The sequence below is a fragment of the Arvicola amphibius genome, chromosome 3 (assembly GCF_903992535.2).
Source record: "Arvicola amphibius chromosome 3, mArvAmp1.2, whole genome shotgun sequence".
Lineage (NCBI taxonomy): Eukaryota > Metazoa > Chordata > Mammalia > Rodentia > Cricetidae > Arvicola > Arvicola amphibius.
This window is the reverse complement of record NC_052049.1, coordinates 153,082,984-153,107,543: the sequence shown is the minus strand read 5'-3', so window position 1 is coordinate 153,107,543 and position 24,560 is coordinate 153,082,984. Positions and strand designations below refer to the sequence as shown.

Genomic DNA, 24,560 nt, shown 5'->3' with positions numbered 1-24,560 from the left:
CTCGTGCATACCTGTTTTCTGCTCGCCATATCATTCCATCCAGCTTTCTAGTTGTGAGATCCTGTTTCCCCATGCAGGACAAATATTGACCCTTAGTGAACCTTCTCTGGACACAGCACCATAGACACACCCATGAGTATGCTTTACTAATCTCCTTGATGCTTCTCAGCGCCATTAAGTTGATCATCAAGAGTAACCATCACGGCTAGCTCTTAAAAGTGTATACTTTGGAGTAATTCCACTTATTATGGCCGGTAAACATTTACATTTCTATGAATGTAGGGCCCAAAGGGGGCCCTATAATTGTAGAAGATTAAGATTCCGTACATCCTGATGCCTCTCTTGCCAAAACCTTCTGTAAGGAAACAGAAACTAAACAGAGTAGCCATTGAATGGTTGGTGGCAGGAAGCAGGTAACAGAATGCAGACCACTGCGTTGTCAGGGATGTGGTCTTGGAGTTGACCCAACCTGGACTTGCTAGTTCCTGGAGAAGCTGGTCAGGTCTGGCCCATTGTCTAGCTCCCGCGTTTCACTCAGGGTATTGTAGTTTTTCATGAATTCTGTTTACTGAACGGGGAGCTGCTATCACTTTCCCCATCCACATCACATCTCCTTTCTTCCTGCTGTGGAGGCCTAACGTATCAGAACTGGAAACATACTCCCGCGTTTAGAAAATGTTTGTCACTAAGAATGAAGTTACCACAAAGCAAATGTTTCTTTAAGCAATGTGATTGTGTAATAAAACAGCATTCAGTGCCCCTTACTTCTGAGATCTGAGATGAGCTATAACACTAATCCTTCAAAATGTGAGTTTTGGGGAGATGCCTATCTCAGCAGTAACACATTGTTGAGGAAGAGGCCAACTTGGAAAGATGAAGCCTGGGATGAGGAGGATGAAGGGGACGGTGGATGCTGTTTGATACCCCACTCTACATCAGCTAACTTGTCATCTCAGTGAGTCCCACCACAGGAAAAAAACTGAGGTTCAGATGGTTATACAGTTTAAAGTGAATGAACAAGAGAGTAGAAGATGAAGAAAGAGTTAAAAAGACACGAAGAGCTTTGAACTGTTCCAGCATTTCACAATCAGGCCTTGGGCCAACCCTGCCCTCCACTGTGCTGTGTTCCCCAACTCTTTGAAATGCTGATTATAGTTTCTTCTAATCATAGGGAACAGTGTAGGATCTCCATGGAGAAGGTGTAAAACATTAACTTCTAGGCAATGAAAGTATGCTCAAATTGGGATTAAATGCCAAGTGACACCTGGATTTCAACAACAACAATAACAAAAAATAATTACCAAGGAAAAGGTTTTTAAGATAACTAGGAACACACGGTTGAACATTAGTGTCCAATGGGTTGAAGTGTTTGGGTTTTGCAATGATGTGGTTTGGAAACTTTCCAGCAGAACAGCTATTTTCCTTTAAGAGGAGAGTTGCCTGCAAGAGCTTCTTTGCTAAAATAATGCGATCCTCAGAGATATATTATGTGACCCAGACTTTAAATTGACCCCTTTATTTTCATCAACCCTATTCTTACAGGTTTTTACAGGTCACTGATGAACTATCAACAGCTTCCTGATAATTAATCCTACTTGGCCCCCAAACTGTTAGTCTTATCTACTCTAAGAGGAAGCTCTCAAACGGACCAGACTTCCTCAGTGAATAACAAAGAACAAACTGAAATTCTGTAGAAGTGCTAAAAGGGTGGTGAGGTCAGAGAATGAAGAAGCAGATTGAGAAGGACAAAGCTGCCCTGTAGTTCAGCGCCTTGCTGGCTGGTATTCTGCAGCTCCTCAGCATAGGAGTGACAAACAGTAGAGCAGCAGGATTAGTCAGGTAGGCAGGACTCACCAGGTAGCTGCAGTTTGGAGCATTGCATGGAGTATTGGTATTTGCCTTTAACTGGGTGGTCTGGGTTGAAAAGCAATGGCTTGGGCATCTCCAAAACACCTGGAAATGGTTCCCATGGAATTAGATTTTCTACCACTGAGTACTAATTTTATTTTCATGGAAGATCTTTAAGAGTCTCCTGTTAAATACAGCTGCAGGTCAGGTGTGTCGGTGCATGAATTTGGGAGGCAGAGGCTGGTGGATCTCTATGAGTTCTAGGACAATGAGGGCTATGTAGGAGATTTTGACTCCCAAAAAAAAACAAAAATTAAATAAAATATAGCTGTAGTCTTTAGTTGTCACCTAGCCCAGAGAAGACTGGTGTTGGGTAGGAGAAGAGAGGTGTATGTAGGACAGGGGTTAAAGGGACCCCTGGAAGGGAAAAACTGGTAAAATAGTAAAGTTGTTTTCTTCAAAGGCCCGAGGGAGCAGGGAGCTGATGCTAGCCCCGTCTAGCAATTTGTAAATGGGTTGTTTGACCATATGGGTCTTAACATGTTTGTAGACAGAGGGTGTGTGCTTCTGTGTATAAAATGGGAAGACTTCTTGCAGTCAGCACAGGAGGAAGGACCTGTGGTAAGGGCATGCTTTGTAATTAGAGGGTGTGTGCAGCTGCCAACTGCTCGTGCTGTGTCTCCTTGCTTTACAAGGCCCATCTGTGATTTTCAGTGATGATTTATTATAAATCTATTTGTCATCAGGTCAAATCCCATGTGCTCCAGTACATCTGGGTAAAGCGACTCATTAAGGTGATCTCCTCGGAGAGAAGCCATTCTGTCTCCTAGTAAACAAAACGAAACAGATGCGGGGCATTTAACCCAGTGCGTTATGCGTTTTTACTGCAGTGGCGAGGATGCAAATTTTTGAACGCTGAAAAGTCTTAACGTGATACATGTGACTGAACAGTCTACACTGTATTGTGAAAGAAAACGAACAAAGTTAGACTTGGGCCCAAAATAAATGTAAGATTTAAAACTTCCTCCTATACACGAAACTTTTTGAAAATAGCCAGTATTCTAGGAAAGTATTATCTTACTAAAAGGTGAATGAATTACCTACTGATGACTATCAGTGTATATTACAAGACTCTACAAGTGCTCCGAGGTAAAAACAATGGTTCTATACCATTTTCCTATGTTAATGGTACAAATTTATTACATTTTTATCCCTCAAAAGTTATTGTAAATCATAGTATGCAGAATGTAAAAATATAAGAATTATTGTCTTAAACTTTTGTTCTACTGTTGTGGTAAAACACACTGACAGAAAGCAATGTAAGGGAGGGTGTGATCTGGTATGCTCTGCTCTTGCAGAGCACAGTGCATCCTGGTAAGGAAATTAAGGAGCCAGCAGCCTGAGGCAGCTGGTCACATTGCATTTCTAATCAGGAAGCAGAGTGGGACAAATGATAGTGTTCAGTGCTCTTTCTCTTTTCCATCCAGTTCAGAACCCAAACCCAGTGAAATATTCTACCCACTTTTAGGAAGGGCCTTCAAATCTCAGTTGTCAAGATAATCCTCCCTAAGCAGTCCAGAGGCTGACTTTAGCAAGATAATCACTCCCAGGCATGCCCAGAGGCTATCCTAACCAAGGTAATCCCTCCCAGGCAGACACAGAGGCTACCCTAACCAAGGTAATCCCTCTCAGGCCTGCACAGAGGCTGTCCTAACCAAGATGATCTCTCCCAGGCAGACACAGAGGCTACCCTAACCATGGTAATCCCTACTCTGCATGCCCAGAGGAGGCATTCTCTGGTGATGGTTAAATTCTGTCAAGTCAACAATTAATAGGACTTTCACCTGCGCTGTTTTAAAGTGCAATCAAACATATCAAACATGCTGAGTCCTTTCTCACTGCAGCCTTTCCCAGCTGACTCTAGCCCATATGTTTGAAGGGATGTTTGTTAACACCTTTAAGTTGTTTCACCGCACAGTTGTATATCTATGTGCGCATACTTAGATGTATGAATCAATAAGCAATATGAGAAAATGGTTAAATGCTTTTACATGCTTATTTCTGTGCATTATTCTCCTTTATTAGTGCTCCTGGGTCAAACCAAAGGACTGTATACTCCTTATCTCCTCATAGGCTGTGATCTACCATTTGAAATCCAACCTCAAATCATTCTTTGCTCAGCCAGCACTGACCACTTTATGTTTTCCTCCTCTCAATTCCTAATTGCATCCATAGGCAAGAATGATCTCTAAAGATAAATCATTTTATTCCTGTTTATAGCCATCAATGGCTTGTGGAACTTATGTAAAATCCAACTCTTCACTACAACCTATGAGATCTGACCTTTGACTTTCTCTTTAATCTAATCTCACGTCACCACCCCCCTTGCTCTGTGTTCTCTGGCTCCACACAGTTTGTTTCAGTTCCTCTAGTATGCCTGGGTACAAGTTGCTCTCAGGGCCAGGATCACTCCCTAACTTCTCATAGCTGGGAGTTTAATTCTCTTTAATTCCTTGATTTTCTTTTCTCTTTTTTCAGGCATTTCTTGACCATGCTCACTTAAGCAGACCATCCCTTTTTAATTATCTCTCTCATCCCATTGTCATACATCACCCACACTTAGACACATAAAGAAAAAACGATGTTACCTGAAAACCTTTGCTCAAGTTAAGAGGCAAGATTTCGGCCCTGTGGGAGGAGAGACTACATCAGAAAACAGTCTTTCGAGGCAGGATCATATTCGTTTTAGGATCAAGGACTTAAACTTGACAAATGTGACTTTATAAGATTCATCATGTCTGCAATGACAACCTTTTCATTTTTAGTTTTGTGTTGAGTCACTTTAATTTAGAAAAATTCTGTGGGTCACCACTTTGCTGAGATGAATGAAGGTGGAGTTTAGTTACCCAGATGCTGAAGATTCAGAGACCACCACGGCCTAAAAGTTGTAGTGGTAGTGATCAAAGCAACTACAGAAAGGCAGTGGTCGGAGATTGCTGGTAGAGCTAGCTCCCACACTGAAGGTTCTATTGATGGACTTTTGTTGGTTCAGAACTTAATTAAAGGGTTGCGCATTCTTGAGTCATTCATACCAGAGCTTTGGAGGCTCTTCTTGACATGAGGATCATAGGTAACTTTCTGGCTTTGTACAAGGACAGTACTGTTGAAGGGCCTGTAAGCACTTGTGTCCTAATGAATGAAAGTCACTATTTGTGTCCCAGACGTCCCAGATCTATAAGCACATATCTGTTTATTCCTGACTAGCAGCCAGTGGAAGATAGAGATTCAGAATATATCTGCCTGTGAGATCAGGTGGGGCTTAGAAAAGACAGCTTTACAAGAGAACTCCTCAGAGACCAATATTACATGCCCAGCAGGCCTGGCCCCTTGCAAGAACCTGTGTGGTTTGGGCTTTTCCATCAACCTTTGTAGCCCTATGCTCATGAGCATTGGGTTGGCCTCTGGCTCTTGGTGCACGGTTGGGTGGTCTATGAGCTTGCAAAGTGCTCATACAATCTGGCCTCTGTGAAAGTCTTATGCTAATGCCTTCTCAATCCAGCTCTAGGGAAATGTTCCCTGACGTTCATGTACCAGGTGTTGTTCCTATAGTACCCTTCTTGCTGGTTCCCTCCAACTCCTCCAAAATGGTTGTGCTGACTCTTCTACTCATATTTCTTCCTCAGTTTCAACCTTGAAGAGTTCACTGTGGTCTCATACAATGAAGTGTAGTATGCTATTCAAAAGACCAACTGTTATAAGATCCCATAAGAAGAATCCATTTGAAGAAGGAGGAAAAGTTGCCCATCTCAGGGTTTCCAACATTCAGTCTTCTGCTTCCAGATATAAACATTTCAATTTAGAGAAATTCATTCTGCTGTTCCCCGGGCAACTGCTGACTTTCCCATTAAGCAATGAAGTATATGGAAGACTAAAGAAACCTTGTTCTAAGTTACAGGAGCATGTATAGCTAATATCTAAGGCCTCTGTACTTTTGAAACAAATTCAATTTCTTCTTGAGGCCAAATTGTACAAATTATTAAAACAAAGTAAGTAGGCTATTTTGGGGCCAGGATGTGAGCTATTACCCAGATTCTGACTAATCTCATTTATGAGGCTCTATGGTGGCAGACACATTTTTTTTTTTGGTAAAGGTTATTTTATTCTGGATAAAACATAACTGATAAATACAGGAACTCAATAAGTATTCATCAGCACACGTAGAACAAAATTATACTTTACTCTTGTTACATTTGATATGTTCCTAATCATATTTAAGAATTTATTTTCTAGAGCACCTGATAATTAAAATATATCATAGAAATTTATTAGCCCAAAATGAAAAGCAGCAAAATAATATGAAGAACCACTGACTTCCAATGAGAGTGGATCATGGCTATAGCCACATGGCTGGATATAAAATCCTTACAGGGTAACTAGGGGCAGGGTCTTGTGTATGATATCTCACACCTGCCCATTGAATTCTGGAGAATATCTTACAGTTCATTTTTATCAGATGCACAAAATATATATAATTTAACTTAGGCTATTTGCTACAAGGCTTTAAATGAGCCTGACTTCATGTATTTCTTCTGTGCGTGCATGTGTATACTTTCATGCCTTTAGACACAGAGCCATTTAACTGATCCTGGTAGATGCTTTGTGGATAATCATAATAAGTTATAAAGAGTGCCTAGTGCATTAGATTGATGTCATTAGATTGATTCCACAACCAACTGAGTATTTTAATAAATAGGGGACAAGAAACTGGATATATGGAAGAATAAATAATATAAAAAGAATAATGAAGCAGCTATCAGCTCAGTGCTCCTAACCCCAGTGAAGCTCACAGGGTCCTACACTGTGTTTGGAATAGAAGGAATCAAAGATTAGGGTTGTTCCATCTTCTCATGCAGCAGAAACTACAATTTGTAATACAGCTGGTGAATTGTATCAACAAACATATGCATTGATTTGGTCTCTAATTAAATTTAGAAGACAACTCAGACATCCATTATATTCCATTAATTAAAAACAAGAAACTTAGACACCTGGCTGTTAAATATAATAGGTAAAAATTTTAAGAAATTAGTTTATTTGTTAGATATTTTTAGTCAAACATTTGCTATCTTTAGACACAAAGTGGAACAATAATTAGTCATGATAAATCAAGTTCTTTGATTTATGAAGAACTATGGGTTAACATAATATCTTATTCAATAGTAATACAATATCTAAAGGATCACTACTTTTACATAGGAAAACTTTTACATGCCTTTACACTTGGTCTTGTAAAATGCAAACTAAAGCATGCATGCCAGGCATTGTGGTGCATGCCTATCAGCGCTTGAGAGGCTGAATGAAGCAAGAGGTTCATTGTGAATTTGTTGTGCACCTGGGCTGCACAATGGGTGTGAAGGGAGCCTCAATTATAACGTGGCAGACTATCTACAAAACAACAAAACAAACAAACAAAAACATACAAAACAAACCCCTCAGAAACTAAAGCATGGTACAATGCACGAATTAAATCTAACTAAAATATTTTAAAACAAACTTTAGAATAATATTATTACTCTTAATGATATCCCCCTTGTTTGAATATTTTAAGGTTGTTTTTTCAGTGCTGGGAACCAAACATAGGGCCTTGGTGTTAATTCCACTGGTCGAGTTGAGAATAAGATCACTACCAGAATTTAAAGCCAAATTTGAATTAAATACTGGTAAGGTAGATGAACTCTGGCCAGGTCCATACTCAGTTTCCCAGGAAATGGCCCGAAACAAGTTTTGAAAGGGCTTAAGGAGGAAAAACTCTAATTCATTGAATTTCCCATCAGGTCCAATCAGGAGCAAGCATACAACCTGAGGTACTTCCTGCCTACATCCAATCAGGGACAAGCATATATCCTGACATAGATCCTGCCGGTATTCTTGGCATCCACATGTGATCAGGCGCATTCAGGGCAGATGAGTCAAACAAACTAAAGTGAAGACACTTGGCTTGTTATCTCCTATAAACAATAGCCTCTACCATTTCAGGAACTTTGTGTCCCTGTGCCGGCAGCTTGAAGATTGGAGGCATTTTGTTTTATGCACAGTAACTAATACTAAAAATATAATTTTGGCTTTCACAGAAGATATGTGACACAGTATTTTAACTGAGATTCCAATCCAACCCCTGAGTACTTAGACTCTCTCAAGAGGTCATACAATCCACAGAAGAACACAGCTAATGCTTTATGTTTTAAAGTATTATGAATGTGTTGTTAGTAACTGTATTAATTGCTGTATTTCTGTTGCTGTGATAAAATACTATGGCAAAGGCAATTTATAGAAGGAAGGATTTGTTTTGACTGTGGCTCTAGAGGGATAAGAGCCCAGTATGATGAAGAAGCCTTGCAGCCAGCAGGTATGGTGGCCAGTACAGGAAGCTGAGGAATCATACCTTGAATTGCAAGCACAAGCTAGAAAAAAACAAACTGCATGTAGATGAAGCATTTTGCATGCAAACCCTGCCACCCGTGACTTTCTCGAGCAAGGGTAGACCAACTAAGCCTCTTACAAACAACAACAATACCTGAGGACCAAGAATTCAAACACTGAAGACTGGTGGACATTTCTTATTCAAACCACCATAGTAACCAATAACAATGATCAAAACGATAACAATTGTAATTTTCACTATATTACCTCAAATTTTATCTTCAAATTACTTCAGTTTTTATCTTCAAAATTATTTCTGCTCATTGTAATTTTACAAATGAGGTTAGACTAGGTGATTTCTGTCATGTTTGTAAAATTAGTAGCTAAAGGGTTCTCCCAAATGTAAATGAGAATCCCTGGTTTTCCACCTACTAACACAAAAGTAAAACTCAGCAATATGGTAGCTACGGAGAATTGTGTAGCCTTAATTCTTCTATGGCTAATTTTACAAACACGACAGAAATCACCTAGTCTAACCTCATTTGTAAAACACTGCCTGGCCCATTAGTTTCACCCTCTTATTAGTTAATTCTCACATCTTGCTTTAACCCATATTTAGTAATCTGTATAACACCACGAGTGGTGTCTTACCAGGAAAGATTCAGCATGTCTGACTTGGCGGCTGGCTCCATCATGTCTGTCTCAGAGAGGAGAGGCATGGCGATTGCCTGTAGCATCTGCCTAACTTCCCTTCTTCCCAGCATTCTGTTCTGTCTACTCCACCCACCTAAGTAAGGGCTGGCCTATCAAATGGGCCAAGACAGTTTCTTTATTAACCAATGAAATCAACACAAACAGAAGACTGTCCCACATCAGTTCTCTCTGCAAATTTTAACTTCTACATAGAACACTGTCACCTGTTGCTACTCAGCCATTGATAACTGGGGACCAAAGAAGTCTTAGAGTCTCTGAGTTGAAAAGAGAGGAAGTTGTTCCTCTCTGATATCATAGACTGCTGAGATTTGCCTTCTGAATGAGGCAGGTGGTTAGAGCTCACATTCCAGCCCCTGGGTCTCTTCTGTCAGTGCTGAAGTGTGTTCCCACAGCCCTGCTACTGCTGGTGCAAACAGTCAAAGAGTAGAAGCAGCTAAAGCTGGAAGATCAGGAAGAGAAGGAAGAATCTGGTGCAGAAAGACCAAAAGAGCAATGTGGTGATGGGAGGAAGACTGAACACAGGGATGGGAAGGAGAAATTAGAGTCATCACAGTGGCTTTCTGGGCTCTTCCTTTTCTTCTGCTTCTGTGTATGAGCTTGGGAAATTGTTTCCTGTTTGTTTACCTCTTATCATTGGAAGCCATCTTTGGGAAGATAGGGATCAGAGGGAACAAAAAGAAAAATGGCTCCGATGCTCAGTGTTCTTGGGCCAATCTCCAAACCTCCCACTGTGTTTCCCTTTGTGGGGGTTTCTGCACACTTCCCCTTGAAGCTGCTGGCTCTCCCTGACTGCAGAGGTCATTTTCCGTGCATGTGCACAGAAGAAGCCATCCCCATCAGTCCAGTCACGATGCAGTTTGGCTCTTAGCAGTCAATTCGGGTTTAGACATGCACATTTCCAATGTTATGCCAGATTGAACATCTAGTACTTGGAAAGAAACAGGTAAAGTACAATTCCAGGTCAATTTCAAGTCTAAAAAGAGTTTCAGAAGACTAAGATTCATAGAATTCAAGAGACTCCCAGACATAAATGACCCACACACATATAGATGGGTATAAGACAGCTCTGCTGTCTCTCCTAGAAATGTGACCTTCCAATGCTTTACTTTTTCAATCCAGAAAATAGAGATAGAATATGCAAAGCTGTGACTTGGGGAGAATATTTTAAAAATGACATTTAAAATACTGAGCCTACTGTCTACTGAATACTAACAAATTCCATAATATGAAGGCCAAAATTGAGCTTTTTCTTACTGTGTAAAGTCCAGATTGGTTGTTACTATAAGTTGCAAATTGAGAAGATTTTTGAAATAGTTATTTCAAAAAATTAAAGGATATTTTTTCTTCAAAAATCTATATTAGGTTTTTCATTAAGTTTTTCAGCTAAAGATCTTTTACTTGCTCAGGAAGCAGTCTAAACAAGCTAAGGAAGCAGGCCGAATTCACTAGCTCAGTTTTATGGTAGCTTTAACCCTTCTAGAATCTTTTCAGTTACATATATCTATGTGTGTCTGTGTCTCACATATGAGTACAGGTGCCTGTGGGGGGCTCTTGGATCTCTTGGAGATGGATTTACAGGGGGTTGTGAGCTGCCCGATGTGGGCTCTAGTGACTGAACCGGGGACGTGAAGGGGTTCAGCCCTTGTGGTGGCTTTACTTTATCATTTCATAGCATGATATTGCCAATGGTCTTTTTTGTTTTTCCATTTTAAAGGGAAAAATCAATTAACAAACAAGCCTAGAAGCTAAAGCCTTCTATCCTTTCTCCAAAAGCCAAGTCCATGTGGATCTAATATCAGAATAACTATGCTAAGTGTCTTGACTGTGGATGTGGGGAGAAGTATGAAATTTCTCATCTCATACTTCCATAGGCTTTCTACAGACAGATTGGTGCTTACAGTTGCATGCTTCGCAGTCTCCTGTAAGGACGGCTGCAACTTTCAAGAATATAAATATTACCTCAGTTTGACGACAGAAGAGGGACAATGAAAAACATATGTTTCCATTCAACAGTGTGTAACAAGTAGCCTATATACATCAGGCATATATTAATCCAATAACTCAATTGCCTTTGCTGGCACTGCCAAGAGTGAGTGGCCCCAGATGTCCCAGTGTGGGTGGCAGGCAGTAGGGTCTAGTTTATGCCTGGCAACAAGGACAGCAGGGAATGCTCTCTTAGTAAGGAAGTGTTATCCACAAAAAATCTTTCTGCTGGCAAGGAGGGAACTGGATATCCCCACCCGCGGTAGGGACTATTCCCCAGCATGTGGTGTGACACAACAGGCCCTCCCTGACCTGCTTCTGCTTCTTAGTCAAGATTCCTGTTCTTGGAAAAGGCCGGGGGAGCAGCTGTGCAGAAAAGGGGTTCACTGCTGAGGAGAGGGTCCCCACCTTGAGAACAGGCTGTACTCACTGCCAATGCAGTGCAATCTCTGGCTGGGCCCTCTTGTCCGGATCCCCTGGCAACTGTCTAATTAAGCAGAGGATCTCCTCAGCCCCACCAGATATATTGTGGGTATGAGCAAAGTACTTGCCCCGTTCAGGGGCTACTCTAGTTCGGGGTTCCTCTTTCTCATTCTTTCTGATGGAAGCTTAAAATACAGCACAGAGTAATGAGAGTGGGACTAAAGCATTTTTTCCCAATATAGTATAATTAATATATGACCAGCAACTTTGATGCTATTTTAAGAAAATGCAAATTCTTCTTAGCCTTTGAAGAAAATATTTCCTGATAATCTACCAAAAAAAATATTTTCCTTCTCTGATATAGAGATGAATACATTGGTAGAGACCTTGGTTTATTAATACAGATTTAAGGCCAATTTTATTATATGCATATTTTTACAATTGTTTAAGGTATTATGCTTATACAACACATTTTAAAATGTAATATATAATTAAAATTACAGATTAATATTATATCCTTCTGGGGTCTTTGATGGAGTTGAAGACAGTTATGGTTATAGTTTTCCTTAGTTATAAAAATAGATAAATTAAATTTAAAACTTTAGACTCAGAAATATAGATGATAGAATATTTTATTTAATCTTGCCTAATACAAATAGAGTAAACATTGTAACCATAATTCTTGTTTGGTAGCTGTTTTGTTATATGTAATTTTACTATGTTAAAGCTAAAACCTTCCTTTTTATTTAGACAGAAAAGGGGAGATGATGTGGGATGACCTTCTGTATATGTGTTATTTGCATTGGTTGATTAATAAAGCTATTTCGGCCAATGACTTAGCAGAGTAAAGATAGGCAGGAAGTCCAAAGATACAGAGAGACGGAGAGAGTAGGCAGAATCAAGCAAGCCACGAGCTTCATGGTAAAATATAAACTACTAGAAATGGGTTAATTTATAGTTATAGCTAGACAGTAAAAGGCCAAAGCCATTGGCCAAACAATTATATTTAATTTATTAGCCTCTGAGTGGTTATTTTGTAAGCGGCTGTGGGAACTCGCAGGGAGGAGAGAAACCGGTCCAGGGGACCAGCAGAACAGAGAAAACATCCAGCTATAATTAATTAACTCATTCTTTCATTCTTTCTCTACCCCCTCCCTGTGTGTGTGAGTGTGCGCGCACACATGTGTGTGTGTGGGGGGAAGGTAATTAAATTCAGAGCTAGGCAAGCACTCTATCATTGAGCTCTCTGCTCCCACTGGGCTTCTACCCAGAGTGCTTGCCTCAGTTTCCACTGAGAAGGAAGAACTAAGCCAGGGGCATCTCATTCAAGCAATGAAGACTAAATAGCATTCACAGTCAAATGGGTGTGGGCCTGAACCCACAACTTACTAGTTGTGAATTTGGGAGGCTCTCATTACCTCCTAATCCCTTTGTTTCCGAACCCCCACGGCATGGAATGCCTTCTTGACTTGATGGCTGCCAGGTGGAAAGAGCTCAGGCTGGAAGTAGCGGCTCACAGGTGTAATCATGTCACTCAAGAAGATGCTGCATTTTTGAGGCTCGTCTGAGCTGCATAGGGATATTGTTACACACTACACACTTTCATATATATGAAATGTGTTGCTAGGCAGCGTTCATGGTTGGTCACGTTCTAAAAAAAAAAAAAGCAGTGGGATTATAAGAACAATGTAGGTCCTCAACCTAATTTGGCCTAGGCCCTGCCTAGGCCTCTAGTTGAGTTTCTCCATTTTGTGGACTTGGCTCCGCAGGACACCAGCAGGGGGCGGCGTTGTCACGCCGCTAGATCTGCGTGGGCGACACCCCCGCACCCCATGCCTCAACTCAGAGCGGCACAGGTTGGGCTTCTAGGCTAGAACTCCCCAAATTCAGAGGCCAGGTTTCTGGAGTTGCGCAGGGCGTTGGGGGAAGTGGGTATTCATCTCAGGGCCTTTCCTCTCAACCCGATTGCAGCGGCCCACAGCCTCTACCTGGAATGAGGACTACTAAGCTTACTTTGCGAAGAGACAGCGGGTGGAGGAAGTGGGCAAGCAAAAGTGGGGAGCTTTTTAGCAAACACCGTGTTGCCAGAGCACGGAGATAACCTTTCCAATCCTTAAGAGCTACACTAGCGACTGAAGCTGGAGGGAAGAAACTGAACATCTTTTAAATGTGTCCTATATGTCTGGTAAGAAGTCAGAGGACCCTACCTAGATCACTGACGTTTTTATTCACTTTAGAACTGAGAACTTCAGAGGCTGCGAGGAACGCACTTCTCCTTCTAGGTCTGCGCCTAAGGACCGCCACCCTGTCGGCCGCTTTCGTTCCCTGCTGGGCTTCCTCTAGGCGACCCTGCCTGCCTGTTGGCCGCGCGCCCGCAGTGCTGTGCGGTGGGTGACGCGCGCCCGCCGCGCTCGCGCGCAGCAGCTAGATGCGCACTAAGCCTGGCTGGCACACGACTTCCCCAGCACTTCTCGAGGTTTCCAGAATCGAAACTCAGTTCTCAGCAAACCCTCCTCCTCCCTCACAGAGACTGACGTGCGTGATAAGTAGCCTCTGGAGACCACATTTGGCCCAGGGTCTGTAGTGGAATCGGAGATCTAGCCACAAACGGACATTGTTGGAGGAACCTCCGGGAGACCCACAGTTGCGCGGCAGTGACGCTCTACACCCGGTCAGAAGCCTAGGCTTGGGAAGTTTCTGGAGTTGTGCGATTTTTAACCCTGATCCAGTTTGGATGACTGATTATCACATTTGGGGCGTTCAAAGTGTCTCCTCTTTGGGGGTGTGTGTGAGGACATGCAGAAATAGATAAATCTACACGTATGCGCCACAGGCATCTGCTATTGCACACAGCCAGGGGCTGCGCACCCTGGCCTGCAGCCAGCAGCTCTGAGCTCCGGCGACTGTCCACCCAGCGACTGCCCGCGGGGGTGGCGCTGGGGGCGGCGCCCTATGCAAATGAGTGGGTGTGGCGAGCGCCGCTCTCTGGGGCCCCGGAAGCACCGAGAAGCCCAGTATAAAAAAAGTACTGAAGACATTTCCCCCGCACAATTGCTAAAGCTCCAGAGACGCGAGTGTGCGCGGCGGCATTGGCGGCATCTAAAGCCGCCACCTCCGAGACCACCGCAGCGGGGGCGCGGGCGGGGCGCGGGTGAGGGGCGGGAACGATCAGGGCGCGGCGGGGGTCTGCGCGGAGAAGTCGCGGGCCGTAGCCGGGAGCGCACTTGCAGCTCCTGCGAAGTGTGTCCGCCTCGCGGTTCCACGCTAGCCTGCGCTCCTAGAAGGGGCGGCCGCCTCCAGGTGACACAGACGGGACTCTCGCTTGTGCTTTCCAGATGCATCAGAGATACTTTTGGTGCGGGGCTGCTCTGCGGGGCGCGGCGCGCGGTTGGGCACTGGGGTCGGTGGTGGGAGGAGGGCTACTCTGGGCAGCTCCTGGCGGGTCACGAGAGGCGGGGAGGTGAAGCCCAGGCCACTCGGAGGACCCCTGTCCCTGCACCCGCGCACCTCCCTGCTGTTCCCCTAAACCCACTCTTTCATTTTAGGACTGACCAAGGCCAAGTGGCGTTCGGCGGGCACTACATGGCGGAGGGCGAAGGATACTTTGCCATGGCGGAAGACGAGCTGACTGGCGGCCCCTACATCCCCCTGAGTGGTGACTTCGGCGGCGGCGGCAGCTTTGGCGACCGCTGCTTGGACTATTGCGAAAGCCCCACGGCGCACTGCAATGTGCTGAATTGGGAGCAAGTGCAGCGGCTGGACGGCATCCTGAGCGAGACAATCCCGATCCACGGGCGCGGCAACTTCCCCACGCTCGAGCTGCAGCCGAGTCTGATTGTAAAGGTGGTGCGGAGGCGCCTGGAGGAGAAGAGCATAGGTGTCCGCGACGTGCGCCTCAACGGCTCGGCCGCCAGTCACGTCCTACACCAGGACAGTGGCCTGGGCTACAAGGACCTGGACCTCATCTTCTGCGCTGACCTGCGTGGGGAAGAGGAGTTTCAGACTGTGAAGGACGTCGTGTTGGATTGCCTGTTGGACTTCTTGCCCGAAGGGGTGAACAAGGAGAAGATCACACCGCTCACCCTCAAGGTAAAACCAGTTGGAGATGGGCTTGGGCACAGCCGCGGGGCTGGGGTTCGGGTAGAAGACAAGCACGACTTGCCTTAACTGTGGCTGGTTTGACCCTGGTGCAGACGCTTTTTTTTTTTTTTTTATTCCACGAGTAAAGTAAGGTGAGAGAATAGTGTGGAGTGTTTTAATTTTCTGGGAGCTTCGACGCCACAACTTCGTGCTTCCTCCTTTGCGTTCCCTTCTCTTCCTTCTCTGTGTGGTTTAACTCTTGACTTTCCTTCCTGGACTCCGGTCCAGAGTACATTCTGATTGGTGGAAGATTGGAATGATGTAAATACTTTTTTTTTTTTTTTGAGTCATCTTGTGATCTAGGCTTTGGGAAAATAGCAGCTTGAAGCAGAATTGAGTCAATGGGTTTTTATTGTATTGGAAAATGTGAATAGGCTCCTACCGTGGATTCAACTGACTTAAGCATTTCAGATATTTAGTGATTCTCCCGGTTAATTTACGGGTTGAGAGTGTAGTAGTAAGCCCCCCTTCGGTTTAGGTGGCATTTTTTATAATTAATTAAAGTTGTCTGAAGGTAATTTAGTTCCTTCTTAGCTGTAACTGTAGTGTCACCGGAGGGCCACACTAGAGACTGAGAAGATTGATTGCCTAAGGGAGGCGGGGGGGGAGAACCGGGTGGCTGGAGAGGAGGGTGAGAGCCGAGCCGTGCTCAACACTGTCTGCCTTTCTGTGGATTCTGTGTGAATATTGCGCCTATTAGACCATCTTCAAAAAATAACATTTGAAGTCAGACATGACAACAGAGCCTCTTAGTATGCTGCTGCGTCTGCCAAAAGCCTCAAACTATTACTTCTAGTCTCTTTCCCAGACGGCAAAACTACTCGTTAAATGTATTTTTTTTCCTGTTTTCCTAAGACTGTTTAAGCTTGTAGGTAGTGTTTTGCTGAAACTTGACAAAACAAAGAGGAAGGAGCAAAATAATACTCAGCAGGGAAGCTGAGGTGCATTTATTATTCTTTCCCCCCAGTTTTGCTCATCTTCTTGTTTTATCTTTTAAATTGTAGGAAGCTTATGTGCAGAAAATGGTTAAAGTGTGCAATGACTCTGACCGGTGGAGTCTCATATCCCTGTCAAACAACAGCGGCAAAAATGTGGAGCTGAAGTTTGTGGATTCCCTCCGGAGGCAGTTTGAATTCAGTGTAGATTCTTTTCAAATCAAATTAGACTCTCTCCTCCTCTTCTACGAGTGTTCAGAGAACCCAATGACAGAAACATTTCACCCCACAATAATCGGTGAGAGCGTCTACGGGGATTTCCACGAAGCCTTTGAGCACCTTTGCAACAAGATCATTGCCACCAGGAACCCAGAGGAAATAAGAGGGGGAGGCCTGCTTAAGTACTGCAACCTGTTAGTGAGGGGCTTCAGGCCCGCTTCCGATGAGATCAAGACCCTTCAGAGGTACATGTGTTCCAGGTTTTTTATCGACTTCTCAGACATTGGGGAGCAGCAGAGAAAGCTGGAATCCTACCTGCAGAATCACTTCGTAGGCTTGGAAGACCGCAAGTATGACTATCTCATGACCCTTCATGGAGTGGTAAATGAGAGTACGGTGTGCCTGATGGGACATGAAAGGAGGCAGACTTTAAACCTTATCACCATGCTGGCAATCCGGGTGCTAGCTGACCAAAACGTCATCCCTAATGTGGCTAATGTCACTTGCTATTACCAGCCGGCCCCCTATGTTGCGGATGCTAACTTTAGCAATTACTACATTGCACAAGTTCAGCCAGTGTTCACATGCCAGCAGCAGACATACTCCACTTGGTTACCCTGCAATTAAGAATCATTTAAAAATGTCCTGTGGGGGAAGCCATTGCAGACAAGATAGGAAAAAAGAAAAAAGAAAAATACAAAATGACAACAACAAAAAAGGCGTGAGCCATCCCTACTAGGGATGTGTCTTGTGCACTGGGGACATGCTCCTGATGGCTTGGCAGTGCTTATGGATCTTTCCATTGGTAAGGGAGCATGATCTTGACTTGTCACCCCCTTAGCCACCCAACCCCCTGTGGTCTCTACCCAATTGGAGTCTATCTTGAAACAAAAGAGGCCCATTAGTTAAAGCAGCCAGGTCCTCCCAAGATAACAAGGGAATTTAAAAAAAAAAATGGCTTGATTGTTGACAATATGGGTTTGCAACAACCAATCCCATAGCTCTGCCATAGGCGAGGGGGGAGAACTTTTAAGGTGGCATTCACAAAAGGGAAAATACAGAGGAGAAAAGCCTTGCCTATCAGTTGAGGAGGTCAGGAAGTAACAACATGGGAAAAGAGGGACTCCTTCTGGGGATTACCATCTGGCTTGCAGCAAAGTGCTTTCTCTAGAAGATCCCAGTCTCCTCACAGAAACTGCTCAATCCAAATGAACAGTCGTATTTTGATGCTGTTCTCGTAATGAACAGTGGAACTTAATGATGACACATTAATTCCAGCTTTGTGCATAGCTCGCGTTCTTAAAGTGTGAAGACGCAAGCAAAGACCATTGTAGCCAAGAGAAGATGCTCGAGGACCAAAGATTTAACAGATAAGAATCCCCAAGGAGAAGAGATAGACTAGGATATATAAAGACTTACTATATTTCTTACACACCAATACACATCAAAGTGCCTGTTGCTTTCAGAGGATTTGAAGTAGAAAAGGTTATTTTACGGTTTAATGATGATTTTATTTTATCAGGGATTCACAAAAAAAAAAATAAAACAACATATAAGCTTGTGAATGGTGGAGGAAATGCCCTATTTTTCTTGGCAAATACCTATATAAAGTTAATATTGTTTGGTGTGATGTTATCATAGGTATGTGTGAGTATATTGTTTGTGTGTATATGCACACACATGTATGTGATATGTATGTATATACACACACACTCCTTTGTCTATGACCTATAAAATAATGTATCAAATAGGAAATTTTAAAATACTGTGCATTTTATTTTTATTTTTTGGTAGGATCATAGAAGACATGGGCATATTGCAATGACAAATTAAAACCCATATAAAAATAAGACAATGGAGAGAAATGAGTAATATATTTGATAGGAAGAGCAGAGATTATACATTTTTAGTGAGTTTTTTCTTTTCAGTGAACCAGAGAATTTCACAAATGGGAGAATTTTTGGTAGAACACTTTTTAATTGACTTGACCTGACATTTTGAGAGTCTGAGCCCCTTCCCCTTAAATAAATAGAATCACATGCCTTTAAGGCATAGAAGTTGTGAATCATGGACCAGAGATGGAATAATTAATCCATCACTGCTCAAAAGAATTTCTGGGACCTGAACACTACTTCTTAATATTTAAATGAATATATAAATGAGTGCATTCTGCATTTTGGACCACTAGAATTTAATAAATGTGAAATGACCCTTTTTAAAGAGTATTTGCACAATTGCATAAAGTTTATATATAGGATATATATTATATATACATTTTATAAATTTATGCCAATATGAAAAGTCTGATCTGGTTGTCACACTGCATAAAAATATTTAGTACTGTACATTAAATTAAGTCACTTTGCATTTGGTCAAACCCAACTTCATTGTTTTCCAAGAGACCATTTATACACCCTTGTGACATGAGCTGATATTATGATTATTTCAGCGACAGCTAATCCCAACTCCTGTCCCAGCCCTGTAGACACTGGTCTCTGAAAACACATTTCTAAAAGCAAAACAAATGCATTAGAAACCTTCCCTTCTTATTGTGAAACGATAACATGAACTCCTTAAATCTTTATGAGCGAGTGCTAATTATGATAATTCTTTTGCAGACCCAGTCATACAGGAACAAAGGAGAGCATAGCACTCTCACACTGGCAGTGTGATTGATTTTTTTGTTACCTAGGCATCTCTCAGATTCTCATGGCCAGGTTAGTGTAGGTTAATCTGTCTGGACTGTCCTTCTGTGCGTGTGTATTTGAAGCCTTAACAGGAACCAGATGGGTTTGCTGTAGCAGCTTCCCTGTGAATCCCCACCGAGCTGTCACAGCCCCCAACACTGCCACTCTCTTTTATAGGGAACAATTCCTACACCCCTGTTAGTTCGGTTTCCCTCGTCACAGCCCAAGGTTTGAGAAATCTATTGCAAAGTCCCAGGAAACATTGTTCATCTTGCAGAGTGCCTGGCGCTCACCTATCGGAAAAGAGACAGTCCAGCCTGCTTAGCTCTTAGCAAGTTCTTTTGGACTGCTGGGGTTCAGAGGCTCATCTGGTGACCTGGTTTCTGCTTGTGATAATTCTGCATACATGAGTTATCCACTGTTTTGAGAAGTCTGGAGATCTCTGGCTCTGCCACAGCAGCAGCCTGCTGTTAATTCACAACACAGGTTTTTGTTTGAAGGAGCCATATTAGAAAATATGCCTTTCATTTACTTTCCCAAGTATTTATATTCTTTGCTTGATTACTTAAAGGTTGGTAGCTTAGTTGAAAGTGCCAGCGTATGGTATTCAGATAGAACAGGCTGTGTTCAAGACAACTTTTGGCATTTACTTTAACCTTACATAATTTATTTCTATTTTGTGCATACTATAGTCCTGTGCCTATGTAGCTGAACACACAACAGAATATATGTCTCTCTTTGTGGATGTGTGGCCTAAAAAACCTGAATGTCAAAGCAAAGAACAGCTCTCTGTGTCTGATCAGTGCCTGTGATTTCTTTGCTTTTGTGTTTATCTGCCTAGTGCACTGTTACTTTGAAGCAGGAAGGAGTTTTGCCTTCTGGAGGCTCTTGTGTGTTCAGTCTGGCATGTCAGAGAACACTAAGCCTGTGACTGTGTCCTCTTACAAAGTTTACTTCATCTGCAGTAAGTTCAGCTGCCTCAAGAACTCTTACAGGGAGATAGACTTTGAAAAATTGAATCGAGCACTCACTTGCTTTGATATCGTTAGACTGTTTTGACCTGGGCCCCAAAAAACACAAGGATGGCCAAAATATCTGTACATCAAGCCAAGGAAAGAAACGAAACGAAAAGTCCACATACTGTTTATGCCACCCCTTTCTGTTAGCTGTCGTTGGTTGCTTACTGCTCATATCCTCATTTTCAATGCAATGCTTGTTAAACTATTTTGAACTATTTTGTAAATGAAATGTATTATGTTGAAAGCTGTCAGTAGCTATCAAAAATAAGCTTTGTTGTGAAAGAAAAAAGTGTGTTAGATAAAACAAAAAAGCCAAAAAAAAAAAAAAAACCCCAACCCTGTTTTCATATATAGCACCTCTTTGAATATACTCTTTCTTTAAAATTTCTTTTAGCATCAACCATTTCAGTGCTGTGGAGGGATCTCCGTGTCACATTTTTGTCATGGTAATGGCTTGCGAAGGAACAAGTGATGGGAGTGCCAGGTGGGGCATGGTGAGGGGCTTGGGGATACTGCTGCAAACCTTTGCAGAATGTAAGAGGCTCTGTTTCTTGCTGACCCTCGCTCCGGCTTCTCTAGAACCCTTGACGGCTCTGAGTTGTCCTACCACAGCAAGCTGCACCTTGGGTCACTCTTGGAATGTTTTGACAATTTGTGTGTCACAGGCAGAAAAGAGGATGGAAAATGGACTCTTCAAAACTGACATGTTCGTATCAGTGCTAGAGGGAACAGATTGTGAATTTTGTTTACAGCATCCAATATTTGGATTTTTGTTTTTGTAAATAAAAAGAAGTTATTTTTTTCTATTGATTAGTGTCTGCTCTCTCTGGTGTTTAATGTGCTAAAGATCATGTCCTCTGAACCCCAAACTGTGTACACTGTTAAGCATGAGGCATACACGGGAGCCGACCAGCCTTCCAAAGCTATATTGGAGCACAAGATGACAGTGTCCAGCTTCCAGCCAGCCCATCTAAATGACTCAAACAGCTTCAAAAGAAACTAGCTATTCTGTGCCAAAAATTTTTGTCTGGGTATAAACTTAGCAGGGCTAAGTGACCCAGAAGACAGAGCTGTTTTCAGTATCAGTAGAGACTCTCAGCTCTGAATTTCAGGAATCTGGTATAGTTCTGAGTAGGCTTGGCTTTTGTGAGTAACCCAAAGGCTGTGAATCTATTATCAGTGTTACTTGAATATCATCTGATGCACAGTTATGCTATTTAATAGGTTGTTTAATTTGTATAAGGAATACATATTGCTAATAAAAATGGCAAGAGGAAGTAGAAAAAAGGAGATTTGTGTGTGTGTATGTGTGTGTGTGTGTGTACACTTGTGCAAGTTTTCTTAGTGCTATGATTACTAAATACCACCCTGGGCAAGAACTGACAAACTCCCTAAAGATTAACAGGGGTTCCACACTATTAGTTATAGTTTTCCTTGTGTAGTTCATAGACTTGTGCTACAATAGGACATTCTTTTAAGAGACAGGCAAAGCCTTGATGTTGAATAGAACACACGGTTGATGTTGAATCTATGAAAATACTCCTAATATTAAATCATCTTCTTATACACACACACAAACACACACATACATGCACAGTTTCTGTGCATGTGTGTGTTAGGTTTTTCTTTCTTTGTTACAACTTTTTTATTCTACAACTAGGCTTTGCTGGGTGTTTGGCCCATCATGTAATTTTTTTTAAACAAGGGTTGGATAAGGATAGTACACATTAAACTCCTCCTAGGCTTGGGTACACCCTGTCATTTCTAGCTGAATTATCAGGCTGCACTCAGCTAACTGGTCCTTTCTTTAGGAACTCTCTTCTCTAAATATTCAGTTCCTTTAATGAGAAAAAAATGGCAATAAAATTCAAAAGGGAATTATACTTGTCTTTGAAATTATTTTGCAGTGGTTAAAACCATTGCATGTTTCTGAAATGAAGCCATAATTTCCTCCTCAGAACCAAGTTTGAAATCAGTGATAGGAATATCCTGAGACCAACTGACAAATGCATTCAGGCAGGAACAGGGGAGAGAAGTCACTTAAGAGCCCAGTGGCTCTCACCCAGCAGGGCCTATGTCTTAGTTTCTAATGCTGCACTCATTAGAAAGGAAGGAAGGAAGAAAGGAAGGAAGCTGAGCTCTTTGGAGAAGTGGCTGAATCAAAACCTAGAGAAAGAAGGAAATTTACACAGGGAGTATGGGATGTATTGTTGTTTCAGAAAGAAATTGAAGCTTACAAGAAGGTTATCATGACAGAAGAGGACAGAGCTCCAGTGGATGAAGCTGGAACTTGTAAAGCAAAATCAATAACTAGGATAATAACCAACATCATAAATTATCCATGCAACAGCACTGATATAAATGAATAGCTGAATGATTGAGTGAAGGAAGAGAGGAGGCAAATTTCTCATGTAGAGTTCAAAATAACCTTTGTAAATACTACCCGTTCAGTGAAGGGAAGATTAGCTCCACCTCTCAGGTATGGGCAGTTTTGATATCTACTTAAGTACTACAACTAGTATAGAGGCCTGTGTAACCTTATATAGGTCGGGTTATTATGGTGAACACCAATAGGGCATTCTTATCACTTAAACACGAGGAAAATTTATTCTATTAAGTACCAAGCCAGTCATCCTTCATCATTGAACAAAGAAAATTTGAAAACTACCCAAAGCAAGAGAATCCACAAAGGAGATATGAAATCAAATGTAATGTGGGTTCCTGGATAAGCACCTGGACCAGAAAACAAAACAAAAAACCAAAAAAAAAAAAAAAACCCAAAAAAGAGAGAAACTTTCAAGTAGAATCTAAGGGAGTCTGAGTGGAGTATTCTGGAATAGTTGTGTTCTCATAGTGGCTTACCAGCTCTGATGAGCATACTGTGTTGATGTATGATATTAACACTAGGGGAAACAGGACATAGGGTTCATGAGATGCAGGGAGATCTCTATGGTTTTCATAGTTTTCCGTAAATATGAAACTATTCCCAAAGTGTTTATGAACAATGAAAAACAGGTGGCCCCTCCTCACTATTTCCAGATAATGACTCCATTCATAAAAACAGTAATGAATTTATGGTGTAGTGGCCATGTATCTGCCATATTGAGATAATGTGAAGAGCTGAAGATAAAATTATATATACATATGCATATCTATATACATATCTATACACATATATGCACATGTATACACACACACACACACACACACATGCACACACCAAAACTCTTAGAGACGCCTCACTTGGACATTCCAGGAGGAAAAGAATAGAGTTAAAAAAAGTTTAATCTATCACTAATGTTTGTCTGTAATACAGTAAGAGGAATTAATGCTCACAGGCTGTTTAGGGATTCTTTGCAAGAAATTATGATAAAATTGTTGCTACTGTTACATGTCTAATATTCAGTGGAATATGGCAATAGGTTATTATTTGATATTAATAACCAACTCCAAATTTATTGACTCATTTGTGCTTATCATTTCAGACAGCAGGCTTTCTTGAAGTGGAGGAACATATTCTAAGATTTCTTTCCCTAGTGCAATAACTGCTGTTCGAATCAGTTACAAATGGTGACAAAGAGCGGAAAGCAACCATTCCATCCCGGTAGTTTATAAAGCTAGCTGAGGCCCAGACTTTCTTGCTTAGGGATGCAACGCATCTGAACTTCAGGGATTTACGAGTGTGCAGTAAGTTGTGGAAAGTCCCACCAGGATCCCCCTGAGAAACTATTGATTTTCTAGCACAGTGTGCACTTATTCGTGATGCCAGGGTTTTGTGGCATCATCTGGCCATGTCATTAGAACAAGACCGAAATCCTATTATTTAGGTTTTCTTTTTTAGCAAAATTCAGTACAATAGACTTCACTGGGCATAGTGAATAATGCTGCTTTTTTCTATGCATTAGGCTCTGGGGTTTCTCTATATCTCTTCAAACAAGGCCAAAGAGATCATGGTTTATGTATTCTTCATTTTAATGGGAAGAGTTAAAATCCATTAAAGTAGTTTAATACTGTTCTAGGAGCCAGGAAGCACAGAAAAGAAGAGGGACAGATCAAGTTAAGTTCAAGGCATGAAGCTAGAACTGTCAGATTTAGAAATAACATACAGGATGCCCTGAGTGTAGTCTTAACAAACTGCCTATCAATAGTGATCTTTTACAAAAATGCATACC

The 24,560-nt window shown here is 42.1% G+C and overlaps 1 protein-coding gene across 3 annotated transcripts; it reads left to right on the top strand.

Annotated features, from left to right (window-relative positions):
- Positions 1-14,470: 14,470 nt before the first annotated feature.
- Positions 14,471-21,198, top strand: Tent5a (terminal nucleotidyltransferase 5A). Of its 3 annotated transcripts, none has more exons than XM_038322544.1 (3): positions 14,471-14,539; positions 14,934-15,477; positions 16,533-21,198. In XM_038322544.1, the coding sequence occupies exons 2-3, from the start codon at positions 14,971-14,973 to the stop codon at positions 17,307-17,309; spliced, it is 1,284 nt and encodes a 427-aa protein (XP_038178472.1). In that variant the 5' UTR covers positions 14,471-14,539; positions 14,934-14,970; the 3' UTR covers positions 17,310-21,198. The 3 variants fall into 3 exon arrangements, with proteins under 3 accessions (XP_038178472.1, XP_038178471.1, XP_038178470.1); XM_038322543.1 differs by lacking the exon at positions 14,471-14,539 and adding an exon at positions 14,551-14,688; XM_038322542.1 differs by lacking the exon at positions 14,471-14,539 and adding an exon at positions 14,562-14,743.
- The last annotated feature ends 3,362 nt before the right edge of the window (positions 21,199-24,560 follow it).

Excerpts from the sequence above, each read along its gene's own strand:
- Tent5a (XM_038322542.1), top strand. The coding sequence starts at position 14,724 with ATGCATCAGAGATACTTTTG. Across the intron at positions 14,744-14,933 it reads ATGCATCAGAGATACTTTTG|GACTGACCAAGGCCAAGTGG; the intron begins GTGCGGGGCTGC and ends CTTTCATTTTAG. Across the intron at positions 15,478-16,532 it reads TCACACCGCTCACCCTCAAG|GAAGCTTATGTGCAGAAAAT; the intron begins GTAAAACCAGTT and ends TTTAAATTGTAG.